The 11,332-nt window shown below is 32.9% G+C and overlaps 2 protein-coding genes across 2 annotated transcripts; one reads left to right on the top strand and one right to left on the bottom strand.

Moving 5' to 3' along the window:
• Nucleotides 1-263: 263 nt before the first annotated feature.
• On the top strand, nt 264-3,763 carry LOC112501972 (probable inactive 2-oxoglutarate-dependent dioxygenase AOP2). The gene is made up of 3 exons (XM_025105772.1): nt 264-631; nt 1,641-1,968; nt 3,521-3,763. The coding sequence occupies exons 1-3, from the start codon at nt 264-266 to the stop codon at nt 3,761-3,763; spliced, it is 939 nt and encodes a 312-aa protein (XP_024961540.1).
• A 2,046-nt stretch (nt 3,764-5,809) lies between these two features.
• Nucleotides 5,810-6,331, bottom strand: LOC112501970. Its single transcript, XM_025105771.1, has one exon. The coding sequence runs from the start codon at nt 6,329-6,331 to the stop codon at nt 5,810-5,812; it is 522 nt and encodes a 173-aa protein (XP_024961539.1).
• Nucleotides 6,332-11,332: the final 5,001 nt, after the last annotated feature.

Below are 11,332 nucleotides of genomic sequence, written 5' to 3'. Positions count from 1 at the left end.
GATTGCGGATTTTTGCTGGATATTTAGAGATGCTCTTAGGAAATGATTTTGATGGCCTTATCTTTTGAGCCGTCTCTGGAAACAAGCTTCCACTCACTAACATTTCATAACAGCAAGAGATTGAGAGAATACAGTTTTGTTTCTTTTGGATCTCAATTCAATAAAAGCACAACAATTCTCTCTATCTATCTATCTCTCAAAATATTTCTCTCTCTCTCTCTCTCTCTCTCTCTCTCTCTCTGTGTAGCCTATAGTTAAGAATCATGGTTTCTATATCCCAACCCAAAGTTCCTATGATTGACATGAACGATTTGAAGCCAGGAAGTGACTCTTGGGTCTTGAGATGCCAGGAGGTGACACATGCTCTTGAAGAGTATGGTTGTTTCATGGCTATATATCAAGGGGTTTCTAAAGAACTGAACAAGGAAGTTTTTGATTCAATAAAAACCCTGTATAAGCTTCCCGCAGAAACCAAAATCAAGAATACTTCTGATACGCCTTTATTTGGCTATTTAGGTCCTACTCATACTCGTCCACTTTTTGAAAGTATGGGAATTGAGAATGTTACAAGTTTGGATCATGTTCAACACTTTGCAAACCTTATGTGGCCTTCTGGAAGTCACCACTTCAGGTAATTACTGTTAGGTTTGGTCTTTAATTAAGGTGGGATCTTGCATTTGTCTCGGTGGACCCATGATTTTTGTTGAACGGGTAGACCTTTAACGTGGATAAAAGCCTGTAAAATCATGGTTTGACCCTGTGGAAAATTCATCATGGTCTGATCCTCAAGAAGTGAATTCTATCAATTTGGGGGAAAAATACATTTTTACAAAGAAAATCGATTTTATAAGCAAGACGCATGCAAGACTACGTGTTAGGTGTATGCCTATGTTTTTTTTTTTTTTTTTGCCAAATTCCACTGTTTCGAGATGTTTCTTTTAGCTTTTGGGTTTATTTCAATGGACCTTTTCGAGTTTTTAATTGATTTTGAGTACCTTTTTAGTTTTTTGGTTGATTTCAAGGGAATTTTAAGGTTTTTTTGTTTTATTGTTTTTCAGTTTTTGGTTGATATCCTTTTTTCCTTTAAAGTTTAGCATGTGCTCAGATTATACCCAAAAAACTTCTACTTGCGAAAATGGTTGAGCGGATGCACGAAAGCCTATAGGCCCTTCGTAGGTTTGCCAATGCAACACAAATTAAATAACAAGTTTTATCAATACATTTAGACAAACTCATAGAACAAAAAAAATCGTTTGCTAACCCTTTTATATGGTATTTTTTAAAAATGTCATATTTCTCTTTCATACATATTATGACACCTTTAAAAAATGTCACATAAAAGTGTTAAGAGCATCCACAATGGAGCTTATTTAAAAGCTTTTTGAAAGCTTATTGGTCAAATAACCTCAATAAAACACAAAAAACACATTTTTGCTTGTGCAGTTACACACAAGTTTTTTGAACGTGTGTCCCACTTTTTTTGTTGACAAAACTCGCTCAAAAAGGTTCGCCGTTGTGGAGATGCTTAAATAGGACGATTTAAGTTCTATATCATCATATTATATTAAGTTGTCCAACTTGTTAGGTTACATATTGTCGACAAGTATTTATATGTCTACTTTATTGGACCCTTTTTTCAGTGAAAATATAAACTCCTATGCGAATCTAGTCTCTGAACTAGAAAACGCGGTGAAGCAGATGGTGTTTCAAAGCTATGGAGTAGAGAAATACTACGAATCTTATGACAAATCATCAATGACCTATCTTCTTAGAGTAAATAAATACAAACCCGCAAAAACAAACGAGTCGAATATAGCGACGACAGCGATTCATACGGACAGGAGCTTCGTTAGCATACTTAGCCAAAACCACGTGAACGGGTTGGAAGTCCTAACCAGGGATGACAAGTGGGTAACTGTTGAATTCTTGCCATCGTCCTTTATTGTCATGGCAGCTGATGGATTCATGGTAACATTAACGTATTCTCTACTCTGTTAATTTAAATTTTTTTGATAAAACAAGTGTCGCAAATGAAATTAGCAACAAATATTTAACAACATTGGGTTTATAGAATGCGAAAAAAGTCTAAAACAGTTACATAAAAGTTAAGTTTATAGAACCAAACAATTACTATATGTCATCTATTAGAAAGTGTTACAATAAGGTTTTATCATGTCTTTTTAACAAGGTCTTTTTACAACATTCTTGAAATAAAATGTCATATTAGGTTTTTTATATCACAACTTTGAGAAGTATTTCGTAAACATATCTTTTTATAGCATCTTTGTTGTTATAAGACATTTTTTCGAATAATATCATATAAAAATTTAACGCTTTTTTCTTCAAGTGTCTTTGAGAACTTGTTAAGACGTTATAACAAAATTGGCTTTAAATAGGACGTCTGAATGTCTAAGCGTCGTTATAGAATGATTTATAGAACATAAGTTTATAAGACCAAATTATAAAGTTTTATATATATCTAAAATTGTTACAATATATTTATCGAATGTTTTTTTGGGCATTTTTAACAAATTTTAGGACATTTTTAAAATAAAATATCGTATTAATTATTTTATAGAATATTTTAAAAAATCTCATATAAATCAATTCTTTTATGACAATATGAAATACATATGGTATGGCAGTATATTCATGAAATTAGCAAAAAAAATATTCATGTCTAAGCATAATTCAATGATTTGAGAGGACACGACAACTTTCTTGGCAGAACACCAAAGAATTCCTTGCAATGTTTAATTCTTGACTATTTTTGATCTTAAAATAAAATGCTTCCAAAGAAAATAACATACAGGTTTAAAAATATGAATTATTACATTTTTAGTTAACTAAATGACTATTTTATCTTTAACAATAAAGAAAGAAACTTTCACCAACTCATATTTATGTATATAACAAGAAAATAGACACTTATTTTTTAAAAATGGACACTCACCAATTACAAAATGGAGTTTATAAGACGTCAACAATTTCTAGGCATATAATAAATTGTTTTATAAAACTTAAATTTATAGAAACAAAACAATAAAACATTATATCTGAAGATATTGTAATAAGTTTATATGACATTTTTGAATACCGTAATAAGTTATCTTAGATATTTTTATCGAAAAAATGTCATATAATTATTTTATATAAAACACCTTTTGAAAAAGTGTGAAGTAAAAACAAATTTCATATTAAAACAATTACAGATTGTTGATATCCTGTGTGTAAACGACAAACAGAAATTCGATTCCATTACAAAGATTGCTATCACGTTCCCCAAGAACAAATTGAAAAATATTTAAAAACATAGATTAATTTTACAAAGGAATCTTTTATTATCAAGAGGGGTTTTGCAAAACAATTTTCTTTCACATAAAATTTAAGTTTTTTTTAAGAGAATATTTGTCGAGCATCATTCATCAAGTGAATCAGTAAATGTATATGAATGTGTCTTTATATTATTTTTAGAGAATTTGTTAAAGATGTTACATTTATTTTATATTTTTGTAATTAGGCATGGAGCAATGGTCGATTGAGAAGTGCTCCTCACCGGGTGATGATGAATGGGCAAGAAGATAGATATTCGATAGGTTTATTCACATTCAAGAAAGGGGTAATAGAAATACCAAAAGAATTTGTTGATGAAGAACACCCATCAAGATTCAAGTCATTCAATCATCTCGAGTATGTTGATCATATGTCCAAATCCCCAGTTTACATCGACGAGAGAGCCATAAAATTGTTTTGTGGAACTTGAAACACTCCCCAAACAAAAAAAATGTTTTACTTCAATAATACTATACATGGTATGGTAAATAGATATGTGGATAATTTATACAGTCGTAACCAAATAATGTATCCATGTAACTGAAAATAAGGTCCAACCCATGTTATCCATGTCTTGTCTATTTGTAACTTCATGGAATAAATTAAGAATAATACTATTTTTGGAGTGAGAAATGGTTCTAAGTTTTGAAAAATTATGTTGAGCATATCAACAATATTGCAATATAAGCTCGCAAGATTAAGGGGGCGTGTAGCCAAACGCTTATCCGGTAAGAGTTCCCATTCTGGCTTACCTTACCGGGTAAGATTCAAGTCCATCAATGGCATTGTGTAAACGCTTACTAGATAAAAGTCGTCACTCTCACTTACCAGGTAAGATTTACAGTCATTGGCATCACCCTTACCGGGTAAGATTCTTAATCATTGTCATTTTCATCTAGTAGATGATAGTATATTAAGTGACCCGATAGACGTTTGATAAACGATCTCTAAGTTGTTCATAGACTTGTGACCTTAGGTCGCATGGCAAATTCCATAAAATTGTTCCAACTTTTGGACTCATGGTCGGCCTATGGGGTGGGTGGGTTGGCCCCAGGGCATAGAAAGCCGAGGGGCATCAATTCATATGTTAGGCCTGTCATATTGTTATTAAAAAATACTTAGAAAAAATTGTTGCAAGAAAGTCTTGAACCTAAGACCTCAACAATAATAATGGTATAAGCTATCATTAAGTCTGCTATTTTTGTTAGTCATTTTCCCCCTTTTCTAAATCTTTTTCATCATCTTAAAATTGTTTTTTTACTTCCTATTTTAGTGCCAACATATGTTCGGTGGTAAGAGCTTTTTTTCTTTGGCTACCTTCAACTTCATGATTGCCACCATCTTTTTCATCTTTAACTTAATCAGCAACAATGAATAAAACCAACTTCAACACGAAGAACTAAAAACTTAATAAATCAAAAAATCATGAAATAACCCATCAATAACATTGAACAGAACCTCATAAAAAATCAATCTACAGATTCCCATCGTCTTCATCAACTCAAATAACTCATCTCACGGGTTGGTGATGTTGTGGGGGAGAAGGGCCATGATGGGGTACTCATCGACAGAGAGCGAAGGCGGGTCTCGGGTGTTGGCTGGAGATGAAGGTGAGTCTCCCTGTTGGTCGGATATGGAGGTGGGTCTCGATATGGGCCGGAGTTGGAGGTAAAACAAGAGCATCTCCAATCGGACGACAAAGTAAATTTGTCATTTTATGACTCCAATCGGATGCCAATTTCCCTTGTTTTTGCTAGTCGCTTCATTTGGACGGCAAATATGCCATGTAGGTTTGGGGCTCCAAAAAGGCAGTGGCGGATGCAGAAAAATATATTGTAGGGGGCATGACATAAAATAAAATAATAATTAACTGTGACCTACGACTCTTCATCTTTTAAAATTGAGTAATTACATCATCATTTGAAACTGTGAGAAGTGCTTCTTTTTCTATAGTACATATCATTGCAGCATTAAAAAATTCATCACGGATTTTGTTGCGCAAATTTGACTTCACAATCTTCATAGTAAAAAAACATCTTTCGACTGTTGTAGTAGCAACTGGCAAAACCAAAGCCAACTTCAATAACCGATATACTAGAGGATAAGTCTTATGCTTTTTTGTTTCCACTAGCAGTCTAGCGAGCTCGGCAATACCACTCTAATTGGCAAATCTTTCATCTTGACGCACAATCAAATAGTACATGTTCAGTTGTTTCTCAAGAGCGATCCTTTCCATATGACTAAAATCTTGAGGATACAACTCACTCAACTTCAATAAATCTGATACATTGAACTGGGAAAATGAATCGCATGGACTCAAAGCTGCTATATTTTTAAGCAATTCAGTACTTACCTCACTAAATCAATCCCCAAACTCTTGAATTTGCATGTCCACAACAGTGTTGAAAATATCAAACTTGTAATAATGACAATTGGTGATGTTGGTCCTTTGTCTTCTCTTTTTTGAATAACGGTCTTACATATCCAAAGCCTTAATACCATTTGCTTCACAAAAAGAATATATTTTCTTCAAAAGTGGATCAAAACCAGTTTCTCCAAATTGTTGCAATAGTTGTTTGGTTCCTCTTATCAATGAAACCGCTTCCAAAATATATTGATCCTTTTTTTGAAGAGTCTGTGACAACAAGTCTGTGACCTCTAAAATATGAAACATCAAATGCAAATAAATCACAAAATCGAATGTCTTCAAATATGCTAAAATACCAGTTGCTTGAATGCGACTAAAACCATTATCCCCGTCCTCTTCAACATACCGGAGCACTTCAACAACATTCGGAAACATAGCAATCAAGCTCAAAATGGTTTTGTAATGAGAACCCCACCGTGTATCTCCGGCTCGTATAAGAGAAAACTCTTGGTATTTTCCTTTTCCAGTATCAATTTCACACTTACCAATTGCTTCTTGCACTCTATCTTTGTAACTTTGTCGAAGCATGTCTTTACGCTTGCAAGAAGCACTCACCACATTGATCACCATTCCTAACATATTAAAAAAGTTCTCAACTTGTCATGTTTATTGGCAACCGCCACAACAACTAATTGAAGTTGGTGAGCAAAACAATGGATATAATATGCCGAGCTATTTTCATTCAAGATCAAGGCCTTTAATCCATTGTTCATAACCTTGCCCTCTTACCTTTTTCAAACTCAATCCATGTTCAGCAAATAAAGTATCAATGGTAGATTTAAGAATTGAAGAAGATGTCTCCGTCACATGAACAATACCAAAATATCTCTCCTTAACAATACCACGTGCATCAACATATCGTAAAACCACCGTCATTTGTTCCTTCTTAGAAACGTCACTAGACTCATCAACCAGCAATGAGAACACATCATCACCAACTTCTTTACGAATGTATTTGAATATTTGATTTGCAAAACAAGTAGCAATATCTTTTTGAATACTTGGAGACACCATTGATTATTCTTTGGAGCATTTTTTAATATAACTTTACCTGCATCCTAATTGCAATCACCAATTAAGGCTAATATTTCCAAGAACATGTCTTTAGAAATAGACATTTCAGATTCATCGTGACCACGAAAGGGCAATGCATTCTTCAACAAGAATCTACAGGCCTTAATTGAAGCATTTAATTGTATTCTGTGCTCATTCTTCTCCTTCTCAGTTTGCTTATGAAAGGTAACGACAATAGATTGATCTTGGCTCATTAGATCCTCACTTTTCTTAAGTGCTCTATTGTGAAAACTATTAATGTCGCCGACATGAAGACCAAGTCTTTCCGTTTTATTCCAACTATTAAAACCATCTGTTACAAAAGCATCAATCTCACATTGTCCTACGTAATGATTTCTAAACAAATAACAACACAAACAAAAAGCTTTATCTGTTTTTACACTATACTCCAACCAATTAGCATATTGATCAAACTAAGCCAGACAAAAACGTCTTCCTTTACTCCCGACAAATTTTTTTGGAAATGCATGACCCCGTAGTTGACAAGGTCCTCTAAGCAAGTATTTCCTTCTTATTTAATCCTTTTGATTAGGATGATATTCCAAAAAAAAATTTCTATCTGCTGGATCCCAAGGAAGATCGTTCAAATCAATTTCGTTGGGCATCGAAGGAGCAGAGCTCGATTCAGGTGTTGATGCTTTCCTTTTAAAAAAATCTTTCCATTTTTTCTAGTAATAACAATAACAAGATAAAAATCAATGGTTTAGTAACATTTCCATTTGCCTACCTAACATTTGACATTTCCATTTGATTTGCCTACAGAATTGCCTAGAAAATTAACCTAACATTTGATATTTCCATTTGATTTGCCTACAAACTTGCCTACAAAATTAACCTACAAAGCATTTACCAAATCACCAATAAGCAAACAACAAAATCAAAGAAGTAAACAAAATTAAAGACTGCAATTTGGAAATTAGAATTTTGTTACCCAAATTATTAGAGTTGCTTCAATCCAGTGACTCCAGTCCACTGTCCAGTCTACGTCTAGGAAGCCGGAAGGAAGAACCGAAGAAGCAGGGCAGCAGGCAACAATTATAGCCATGAAGATTGATGAAGAAGAAGAAGTGAAGATTGATGAGCTGTTCAATGGCGTGATTTGTGAAGTCGTGAACTGTCGTGTGACTGTAAAGGCTGAAGCGGTAAAGGGCAGGAACCAGGAAGGGATGAAGGCGTGAAGAGGGGGGCCTTTTACATCATCATGTTAGGGGCCCAATTGTATTAAATTAAAAATTACAAGTAAAAAAATTTGGACTTTGTAAAATATTTTTTTGTTGGGGGCCAGGACCTCAACAAGTCCTTGATGCATCCGCCCCTACAAAAAGGTGGTCCCCACCCAACATTCCAATTAATCTATTACCTTTTTTTATTTAATAAATTATAAATAAATAACACAAATATTTTCTTTTTGTTTTTTATATTTATCATGTGAATTTATATTTACATATATATTTAAAATTTAAATTGTAAATAAGAAAAAGAAAATTTAACATTAACATAAAATAACAAAAAATACAAATTTATAACATAATTTAACATACATGATACTGGATAAATATAGTTTCGTAACGAAAAATTTAAAAATTAAGACATAAATTAAAATGTCAATCGGTTTTCGCTAGCCATATAGTGACGAAAGTTTTCTGCTACGTTCTAAGATCTTTCACTTTGGTTTTGAAATCCTTCTTCTCCAAATTTTTGATGTTGAGATGCTCGATATTGACATTCTGATATTCTGATCTTTGTCCATACGTATCAATCTCAGGTTCTGTTCTCTTTCTCATTATTCAAATTTTTTCATATTTTATGAACTTATAACACACAGGATCACTGATAGAATTTAGATCGGTGAACATGATTTTGTCATCCGCCAACCTTATATCTATTGCATTTCTCTCAGCTTGAACTTCATTCTTTCTCATCATAACTTCATTGTTACTTGGCCCTACAAAACAGTATGTTGCAAATAAAATAAGAAGTATGTAGAAAAGACATAGAACATGCGTTTGGCGTATTGTAATCAGTGTTTGCAATAGTAGCAAGACCTGTACGATTATGGAAGATGAAAATATTGCATGATATAATGACTTCGTGCATCATTATGCATAAAATGATCACAGATGATGAACGTGATATTAATGCACCAATTGAAAAACGAAGTGAAGTGCAAGACGTAGGAATTGAGATGATGAACGATAATAATGGTGGACTTGAATAGTTTCTTGCTCGATACAAAAAGATCAAGGATAAAGACGCTCACTTTGAACTTCGTAATGCATTAACTAATCATTTGTGGGTCGGAAAATTAGTATTATTTATGCTTTTTTTTAGTTTGTGCTATTTGAATTAATGTAATTTAATGTAAAATGTATTAATTAAAAATTTGTGGTTTTTATTTTAACCGATCTTCATTAAATAAATTAATACCTAATTATTTATTATTATGATATCTATTACAAATTACAATTATTGTTATTAAAAATAGTTATTAATGTCGGGTTCACAAATTTAGTGTTTTTTTTAGAGTGTGATTGGATGATTTTTTTAGTATTGATGGGCCCATCATATTTAGTGTTTTTGGTATTCTTTTTGGTGATATGGTTGGAGATGCTCTTATGGAGTGTATGCAGAGTTCATCCTTTTGTTATGGAGTTTCAACTGCCGGATGTGGATGAGGATGGCAGAAGGGGGTCGTCGAACAGGGACGGATACAAATGAGGCTGGTAGGGGTCAAAGGCCCCCAACAAAATGCTTCACGAAATTTGTTCAATCTTATTAGACTTGTGATATTTATTTAGTGTTTTCTATTGGGACCCCAACACCAAAATAAAAGGCATCCATCGCTTGAAGAGTTCTTGATGGAGATGGAACACACCTAGTTTTGATTGAAGGGTTTTGATCAAGTTTTGACCATTTTTAAATGGGATGGAATGGTGGCGGTTGGAAAGGAGAGGGCTTTTGATTGTAGGTTTGATAGGGCGGGGTTGATCGGAGAAAGGAAAAGTTTTGATTCGTGGTGGTGGAGAAGAGTTTTCATGGTCATTGGTAGTGGTTTGGAGGGTGGGAGCGGGAGGGGGAGACGGAGGGGAAGTCAGGGAGACATGGGTTTTGTAATAAAGTAAAATTACATTCTTGGTCCCTTTGTGGTTTTCTTAAAAGTCTTAATTAAAATATGGAAAAACTGAAATGACTGTAATGCCCCTCTAGTAAACCTACTTAACATAAATTCTTTTACGGAGTTAGAGCAAGGGACCAAAGGCGTGTGAAAATGTAAACCACATGGACATTTACAATAATTATTTTGATTTAGGGACATACAGTGTGATTTCGTGTAAACCACAACGACCAATCATATAATTTACTCAAATTTCTATAAAATGACTCTTGTAAACTTTGTTTGATAATTGGCTTCAAATAGTAACTATTTGAGCATACATAGTACTCTACAAGCAATCAATGTAATTTTTTTAGGTATATAATATCTATATACGGCAAATGCAACCAAAAAATTCATACACACTCGTCATCTTTACTGAGGTCTGAACCCACGACTTCCACGAAGGCCAAAAGTTCGGATACCACTTGGCCAAATGTCTATTTGGTAATCAACGTAAAATATTGTTTTAGCAAGAACATATATTAGATTCTACCATATGTTAATGTAGTTTATGCTTTATTTATTAAATGATTATTTTTATAATATGGTTGCTACTTTACATTTATATGAAGTTTTAAGAATTAAAAATAATTGAGCAAAGCTTTTTATGTTATTATAATACATATTGTGTGTGAACTTCTTGTTCGGTAACATCATGCTCAACATTGTTACAAATCCAAAACAATTTAGTGGTTTTTCTGGATAGGGGCATTTTTTAGCGCTTTCGCACAGGACTCCAAAAACTATAAGATCGGCTCTGCTTTTGGTATATAATACATGATTCTTGACGTGACTTTTCATCAAACTCGTGACCTAAGGTCCTTCGGACAAATCGCTTGACAAAGTTTGGAATATAATTGGAACACTCTGTAGATAAGTTGTGATGTAAGATTTGGACTTCGAGATCTGGAAATTAAACAATATTAGGAGTGAAACCTAGCAATGGATTTTTGGCCAATAAAAATCAAAATTTAGATCAAAATTTAGTTAAAGGCCTTTGTTATTGTTCATATTTAGATAGATTCGTGATTATTGCTTGATCTTTGATCCTAAAATTGTGTATGTACGATATATAAGTTCTGTATGGATGATGAAATATCTATTTAAATTTTATAAAATAATTATTGTAATATAAATTAAATAATCAATTGTAAAATAAAAGTTAAATAAACAATAATTATATATATATATATATATATATATATATGACTATTTTGGATCGATTAAATATAAATTAAATATTTAGTCAAATGGTCAATAAAAATTGATACCTTAGTTTTTCTTTTTTGAAATTATCTCTTAAAACTTTAAACTAATCGATTGTTGGTGTATTTCAGTTT

This window comes from Cynara cardunculus, unplaced genomic scaffold, assembly GCF_001531365.2.
Source record: "Cynara cardunculus var. scolymus isolate 2C unplaced genomic scaffold, CcrdV1 Un_Scaffold_768, whole genome shotgun sequence".
Taxonomy (NCBI): Eukaryota; Viridiplantae; Streptophyta; class Magnoliopsida; order Asterales; family Asteraceae; genus Cynara; species Cynara cardunculus.
The sequence above is the reverse complement of the archived record's forward strand: the minus strand, read 5'-3'. Positions and strand labels throughout refer to the sequence as shown.

What these genes read in the sequence shown, in the direction of transcription:
- LOC112501972 (XM_025105772.1), top strand. Translation starts at nt 264, where the DNA reads ATGGTTTCTATATCCCAACCCAAAGTTCCTATGATTGACATGAACGAT. An exon ending in TCTGGAAGTCACCACTTCAG is followed by an intron (nt 632 to 1,640) that starts GTAATTACTGTT and finishes CCCTTTTTTCAG; the next exon opens with TGAAAATATAAACTCCTATG. An exon ending in TGGCAGCTGATGGATTCATG is followed by an intron (nt 1,969 to 3,520) that starts GTAACATTAACG and finishes TTTTGTAATTAG; the next exon opens with GCATGGAGCAATGGTCGATT.
- LOC112501970 (XM_025105771.1), bottom strand. Translation starts at nt 6,331, where the DNA reads ATGGTGATCAATGTGGTGAGTGCTTCTTGCAAGCGTAAAGACATGCTT.